Source organism: Talpa europaea (assembly GCF_964194135.1).
Source record: "Talpa europaea genome assembly, chromosome: 3".
Lineage (NCBI taxonomy): Eukaryota > Metazoa > Chordata > Mammalia > Eulipotyphla > Talpidae > Talpa > Talpa europaea.
In genome coordinates, this window is record NC_140069.1 from 130,272,995 (window position 1) to 130,280,882 (window position 7,888).

Below are 7,888 nucleotides of genomic sequence, written 5' to 3' on the forward strand. Positions count from 1 at the left end.
TTTCATCTATTCTGCTTTCATTGCCTTTTCCAGAGTTCTTTAGCGCCTCCATTCATTCTTTGATCTTCTGCATTTCTTTTACTTCCCTCTTTAGGGACTCAATTTCATTCTTCTGGTCATTAATTATTTTTCCCTTATCATTGTTTTCCTCTATGACTTCTGTCAGTTTTTTAGTCACAGCAATTTTAAATTCTCTATCTGGAAGTCTCAGAAGTTCTTCCAAGTTACTGTCATTGCAATCTGGTAGATGGTTTTCTTTTTGCAGTGTGCCTTTTTGCTGAGGAGTTGCTGGGTTGCATGTGGTTTTTCTACTCCCTACTGCCTGTTTTCTAATTTGCCGTATTCCTTGTGACACTGTGTTGCCCAGACTGGCCGGCATCTTGGGCGACCTTCCCTGCTCACCTCTGGCTCCTCTGGGGGACTTCTGCTGGTTTCACACAGTCTCCACCAAAGAAAGGTTGCTGCTGCAAATGCAGGTGCCGGGGACGCGCTCCCCTGCACGCCTGGTCTGACCCAGCGGTGGGTGCTGCTCCCCTCTGGGCTGGAACTGCAGGCTAGAATGCGCCTGGCATGGGCAAGCCTCTCAGCTTACCTCTGGCTCCTTGGGGGGAGCCTTCTGCTGGTTTCACAGTCTCCACCAAAGAAGGTCCCTGTTGCAACATGCTGGTGCAAGCGACCCGCTCCCCTGCACGCCCGGTCTGACCCAGCGGTGGGTGCTGCTCTCCTCTGGGCTTGGACTGCAGGCTAGAAGGCGCCTGGCATGGGCAAGCCTCCCAGATTACCTCTGACTCCTCGGGGGGAGCCTTCTGCTGGTTTCACACAGTCTCCACCAAACAAAGATCCCTGCTGCAAAATGGCGATGCGGGAACGCGCTCCCCTGCACGCCCGGTCTCTATTTTATACATTCTTTAAGGAGGTATCTGAAGGTCTGCAAAGGTGTTTTGTGTACTGATACCATTATAAACGCATTCACAATCTTCCCAAATTGAAAAAAATTCTTATTCTCTATAAAATCCTTTTGGAATTGATCTACATGCATTTTCAAAGGATGAAATATTAATATCCTTTACAACCTACACATACAACTTTAAGGACATAATACTTAGGATTCGTGTTTAATCAGACTATGGTCTGTTAGCATCTTAGATAAGTTATGTTCTAATTATGTCATGGCACAACAGGACAAACTTCCCTTGCATAAAATAAACACATATAAAATATATCACTCTGTTTGACTAGAGCAATTAAATATAATTTGATTTGAGGGAATGTTCCTGAAAAATTTTGCTACTTATATGGTTCTTCTTTTTCTTCTCTCTCCCTTCCCACCTTAAGAAAAGAAGCAGGACTTAGAAAACTAGTATTTTCTTTCCAATAAATAATAAATGTCAAACATGACTATTGCTACCATTTTGAAAATATTAATTCTAGTATATTTTGTAATTTTTTTTAAAGATTTAATTATTTATGCATACAAGAACTGGGGTACAGACTAGAGTTGTGGGGGTGAGTGGATTCACTAGAGAGAGAGTGGGGAACAGAACGGGCAGATAGACTGAAGGACACTGCTGTGGGGACCAGCAGGCAAGCCAGAAGATGTCTGCTGCACCATGTGGGTTCTTCTCTGGCCGGAGATTCAACTAGTGCTGCAGTGGCTGTGGACAGCTTCATAAGTTGCATCTTAACCATTTGCGCCACCAGGGAGGCCCATATTTTGTAAATTTTATAAGGAGAATTTCTTTCTACTTTTACAATGAATGTTGGTTTCATCGATGGCAGTGTTAAAGTTTGTTCTTTATCTATAATACAACGCCTTAATTTGTCGTCTGCTACAAGACACTTGAATTTGTTGGGATTCAGACACATACACACACACACACACACACACACACACACATCTCCCTTGCTCCATCACACAAAAAATATCAAAAGATTAAGTCTTTCGATTATTGACTGGCAAAGAGCTGTCTTTTCTTACCCAACAGGTTAAATGCTGCAGAGCTATTAGATTGCCTGGAATGCTTTCTGACCTACTGACATCTTAGAGGAAAACTGTCAAATTTTTACTTCAGAAGTAAGTTATCCTATTTTTTCCCCCTTTACTGCATAGCCTGCTAGGAAAATCGCATACAACTTTCTGTGAAAAAGGATTGGAAGTTCTGTAATATGCCTTGTTTTTAAGGCTACCTGTTTAGTTTGGGGAGTAGTTTGGTATATAATTGTGCTTGGCTTGGATACACAGATTAAATGTTAGCAGTTTCTTTAGCCCTGAGGATCTTAAGTCCATGTAAATCTTAGCTTTGGGAAACACTGATGAAGTTAAGATGAAGGTATGAGAAAGAATCAAGGGAGAGAGATATAATGATAATGATAAAGGGAAAGAGAAAGAGAAAAGAAGTTGATGAAATGCCACCAAAATTATACATCTTCTCTTGCTGAGTTAAGTTCACCATCTTACTTGATGATATCTGGCCAAGTTACTTATAAAACATCATAGTTTAACAAAAAATTTCCTAGGGAAAGATAGCTTGCTTGAAGGCTCCTTTCCTTCCTGAACATATATTTAATTAGTTTTAAGGGAAGAAACATACACCTGCAATTTTCTGCTATGTGAATATTTTGCAGGTTGCTTATTTTAGAAGTCTGGGAGAACACAGCTTGGGGATTCTCTTGTACTGGAGGAAGAAGTAGCTTTGGGGTTGGAATTATAAACAAAATACTAAGGAAGTGATACACATCCTACAAATTTGATTACTAGATGAGGGTGTCAAGTGATGGAGGGAAGAATAGAAAACCAAAAGGAAGCATCCTCCATCGCAAGGACAATGAATTTGGGGTCCCCTGCTCTCCTGGAACTTTGCTTCTTTTCCCCTTCCACATTAAAGAATGATTCCCAAAGTATTCATGCATATAATTTGAATACATTAAATTGCTGTCTTTTTTTTTCCTGAGGTTTCCTGATGGTAGTGACTAGTTGCTGAGTATTTGAACGATGCCATTACCTTCCTTAGTTGTTGTGAGAAGTTTAGAGTAGTGGAGAATGAGGAAGGGCTATTGGAATGACTTCCCTCTTGGAGTTCAATCTTTCATCATTCCTTTTCCATTTGTAAAATGTATTTCAAAAACTGCAACTCTACAGTAGTAGAGGGGCAAAGTGGTCCCTGCTCCTTATCTTTTAGCCAAACATCTTTTTTTTTTTAATTTTTTTTTGCATGTTTTTATTTATTTATTTGTTTGTTTGTTTTTTGTTTATACATGCATTGGGTACAGTCAGAAGCGCGGGAGGGTGAGAGAATTCACCAGAGCCAGAGCGGGGAGCAGAGAAGGCAGAAGGACCGAAGTACACTGCTGAGGGGAGTAGTGGGCAGCAGGAGAGGTCTGCTCGCCATGTGGGACCCTCCCCCTGTGGCTGGGGAGCAGCCGGGGATTGAACCAGCGCTGCAGAGGCCATGGGCAGCTTCGCAACCCAGCGCTCAACTGCTGCGCCACCGGGGAGGCCCTAGCCAAACATCTTTACAAGGAAGATGTTACTTTAGATGCTAATCTCCAAGTCTGTTGCCAATTGTGTCCCCAAGGTTTTAGATGTACACTAAAAAAATTCTCTTTCATCTCGTGTGTGTGTTAGTTTGTTGTTAATATGCTTTGTAAAAGAATAGTTTTATAAATAAGTTAATTCTTTAATTTCTTGACTGATTTACTGGGTTCTAGTTAGGGAATATAAATTTGACCAAGACAAAATTTCATGTGGAGAAAAAAAGTCAAGTGGTAAAATAGTTTTTTGTCTCTTTCCTTCATTTTGTTACCTGCCTAAGAGTTACAATCAAAATTCATTGTTGTGGAATCTGTCTTTTCATGCCAACATTCCATTTGCTTTTCACCTCAGCCAGTCTCCCATTTTGGGTTATTGAATAATCCATGTTGGATTATTGTCCTGTATCTATCTATTTCCTGCCTTCATTCCCAGCCCAAGTCCTGCAAGGGTTTGTCCAAATTCAACAACCTTCTCTATCTGGAACCACATGGCATTTACTTAGGTCACTTCTTTATTTGGCTCTCCGGGTGCCTTAGGCATACCCTACAATGTCATTGCACTCTTTATATCTCGTCCTCATTATCTGTATTTGAAATTGCATTTGGTAATCTGTAGTCCATGTGAATCACCATCACGGAAGATGTATTTTTCTCTATCCCGGACGGAGTGGAATTGCTGGATCATAAACCCTAGAAGTCTGACAGGTAGAACTAAGGCTATTGGAGAGATCGGGGGAGGGCAGAGAGCAGGGTGTGAAAGGGGACCTGTAGGCTATGGTGGAGAACTGTGGGTGCCTTGATGGTAGGTGAGGTGTGGAGCATGTATTTGAGGAGGTGTGATCTATTTCTCTGAATCACACATGGGGAGTAAACCAATGCTACCTCAAAACAACTAATTATTTAAATTAAAAAAAAGAAAAACAAACTGTGAGGAGTAAATGTAAAAAAAAAAGAAACAACAGAACACCAGACTCAAAACAAAATGAAATCTTCAACACCATTACAATCACACGGCTTCACAATAACAGATTTCCCCTGTAATAATTGTAATATAAAGGGTCTCCCCAGTGGCGCAGCGGTTGAGCGCTGGGTTGTGAAGCTGCCCGCAGCCTCTGAGGCACCGGTTCGAACCCCGGCTGCTCCCCAGCCACTGGAGGAGTGTCCCACATGGTGCGCAGACCTCTCCAGCTGCTCGCTGCTCCCCTCAGCAGTGTACTCTGGTCCTTCTGCCTGCTCTGCTCCCCGCTCTGGCTCTGGTGAATTCTCTCACCCTCCCGCGCTTCTGACTGTACCCAGTGCTTGTATAAACCAACCAACCAACCAACCAAATAAATAAATAAAACATGCCTCTATTAAAAAAATAATTATAACATAAAGGAGCTAAAGATTTTTGTGATTTAGGTTCTAAAATTTTACTTCCTTAGGACTTAGAAAATGGGAAGGGAAGAATGGATAATTGGCTTCATCCCTCCTCTGCAGGCTCAGGAATGTTTTGAGAAGATGAGACAAACTTGCTATCAAAGAATTTGTATCTTACATAAGTGCAAAAAATTTTGTTGATTTCAAATGCAGGAGAAGTCCTCCATTATCTCAAATGAATGAAACTCTCTGCGCTTAAATTTGAGTACTTGATAACCTTCGAATCTCTGAGACAAAAATGTAATTAACAATATATTCCTTTATATCCCAATCACAGATAAGGAACTTACAACACATCCCTGAAACATGAATGAAGAATAATACTTAAATATAACACTATAATATCCCTCCTCTGTGCTTCTATTTTACAGCAAATAATCTATACCAAAGTGTCTAGGAAGAAAGAAGTGATTTTTCACAGTTATTTTCTTTACCATGGGAGTGCTAATGTTCAAGCATATCTTCTTCAGAAGCTTTCTTGGATTCCATGCAACAATTCTTCTGTGTCCAGTCTTCTGTTTGACGCAGAATTATACAGCCTCTCCTATTTTTCCAAACGCTTCTTTCCTCTGGGCTTGGAATGCCCCAACTAACAAATGTGATAAGATCAATATATCGATAGATTTGAGCCTCTTCTCCTTATCAGGAAACCCCGGGGTATACGGCCCAGGACAAGGTGTTGTAATATTTTATAAGGAAAAGCTGGGCTGCTATCCTTATGTACATAAAGGTGAAAATGTGAGTGGAGGAATCCCTCAGTTGGCAAATCTGCAAAATCACTTGGAACAAGCTAGGAAAAACATTTGCGATTCCGTTGGACCGAATGACGTGGGCTTGGCTGTAATTGACTGGGAAGAATGGAGGCCTCTTTGGGACAGAAATTGGGGTGCTAAAGTTATTTACAGAAACCAATCTATTGATTTAGTTCACCAAAGGAATAAGACACTCAGTTCTACAGATGCAGTACTAATTGCCAAAGCGGAGTTTGAAAAAGCTGGAAGGGATTTCATGCTAGAGACTTTAAAATTGGGAAAATTACTACGGCCGAAATACTTATGGGGTTATTATCTTTTTCCTGATTGTTACAATCATAATTATACCAAAGACCGAGCTTACAATGGAAGTTGCCCTGATAAAGAAAAAGAAAGAAATAATTTGCTCGACTGGTTATGGAAAGAAAGCACTGCCCTATTCCCATCCGTTTATTTGAATACCGGAATAAATGGTTCCAATACTGCGCTCTTTGCCCGGAATCGTGTGCTGGAAGGCCTTCGAGTTTCTAAAGTGCGGAACAATACGGACCCGCTTCCGGTTTTTGTATATTTCCGTCTAGTTTTTACTGATAACTTTACGACTTTCCTTAGTGAGGTAAGAAAATCAAAGTATGAGGATTATGAATTAGCGTCCTCTGTAGTGTTCAATCGAATTTAATGTCATTTTTGAAGGAAGGGAAATTTAGCTTTTCATAGCCTTTAGGATCATGCACACAGGTAGGACGCATCATGGCACAAATGCAGAATTAGAACCTTTCATCTCTAACGTCATTGCAATCATGGAGAATAAGGTAGTACAGGCGACGTTTCAACTCAGTCCCTTCCTTTTTATTTTCCTGGGCCTGCTCTCTTGGCAATGGAAGTCATTCAAATCATAACAGGAACTCTGTATGTTTGCTAGAGGAGGGCAGTGGTTATGTAAAACATGACAATTAACCTGGGGAAGTATTAAAAAATATTACTATGGACCCTGTAGCTTAGCTCTGGTGTTACTGTCTGATATGTATAACACTTTCAAGTTATTCCCACCTGTTAACTTTCTCTATTGCACCCACCAGGATGACCTTGTGCATACAATTGGGGAAAGCGTTGCTCTAGGCGCCTCTGGAATGGTAATATGGGGCAGCTACAATTTAACCCGTGATACGGTAAGTTGTGTTGGTAGGCAAGGGATCAAAACATTTCTATGTTTAATGATTTAGGGGATTGGTTTGATAATAAAAAATAAAAAAATAATATATGAGGCACAAAATGTCTTTTCATTAGTGATTTTATTGTGATGCAGAATCTCTATAGCTGTTTCCCTGAGGAAACAATTCCGTGACTATTATTAAGAATCCCTAGACTAGATGGCTTGTTAAGTAGCCGAACAAAGACTAGAATGTGGTTTGATGGGCATCCCTGGTGTTTCAGGTGGTTTAGCGCAGCACTGTGAAGCTCTCCACAGCCTCTGCAGCGCGGGTTCGATCCCCATGGAGGCAGAGCAACCCACATGGCGGGACAAACCTCTCCTGGCTTTCCTGCCACTCCCCTCAGCAGTGTATTTCAACAGATCTGCCTGTTCTCTTCCCCACACTGACTCTGGTGAAACCTCCCACTCTCCACACCTCTGGCCTGTGCCCCAGTTCTTGTATAAATAAATTAAGATCTTTTAAAAAAATTCTCTTGACTAGACTGCATGTAAGTTGAAAAACAGGAATAGAATGTGGTTTTATTTCATGTTTTTTTTTTTTTTTTTCCTACCACACCTTTGTGTCTCTTCTTAGAAGAGGCTGTGTCTTCTCTTAAAAGAGTTGCAATTAGTCAACCTGCATTCCTTTGGTCTTTCCTTCATTTAACTGCTGTTTATTTAGCAATTACTTATGCAATTATTCACTGAATGACACTCAGTTGCAGGGTCAGCATTTGATGACTGTGGACCAAGTCTGGCCAGTTGCTTGCTCTGTCCAGCTCCTAGGTCAAGACTCATTGATACAGTTTTAAATGGTAGCTAATAGGTTCCTGTACATCAGTAAAGCTTCATTAGCTCAAGTCCTGCTCATGTGTTGAGGAGCCCAGGGCAGCTCTGCACTTCTGAGACACCAATATATCATAAAGGCAGAGAGGGTATCATTAAAACCTTAAAGTATTTGCTGCCTGGCTTATACCCAAAACGTTTCCCAACC

At 41.1% G+C, this 7,888-nt stretch overlaps 1 protein-coding gene across 1 annotated transcript; it reads left to right on the plus strand.

Moving 5' to 3' along the window:
• Nucleotides 1-5,385: 5,385 nt before the first annotated feature.
• LOC311168922 (hyaluronidase PH-20-like) lies at nucleotides 5,386-7,077 on the plus strand (the record flags this gene model as incomplete). The annotated part of the gene is made up of 2 exons (XM_084230626.1): nucleotides 5,386-6,318; nucleotides 6,782-7,077. 2 exons carry the CDS (start codon nucleotides 5,386-5,388, stop codon nucleotides 6,923-6,925), a joined length of 1,077 nt encoding a protein of 358 aa, XP_084086752.1. The 3' UTR covers nucleotides 6,926-7,077.
• Between the last annotated feature and the right edge of the window lie 811 nt (nucleotides 7,078-7,888).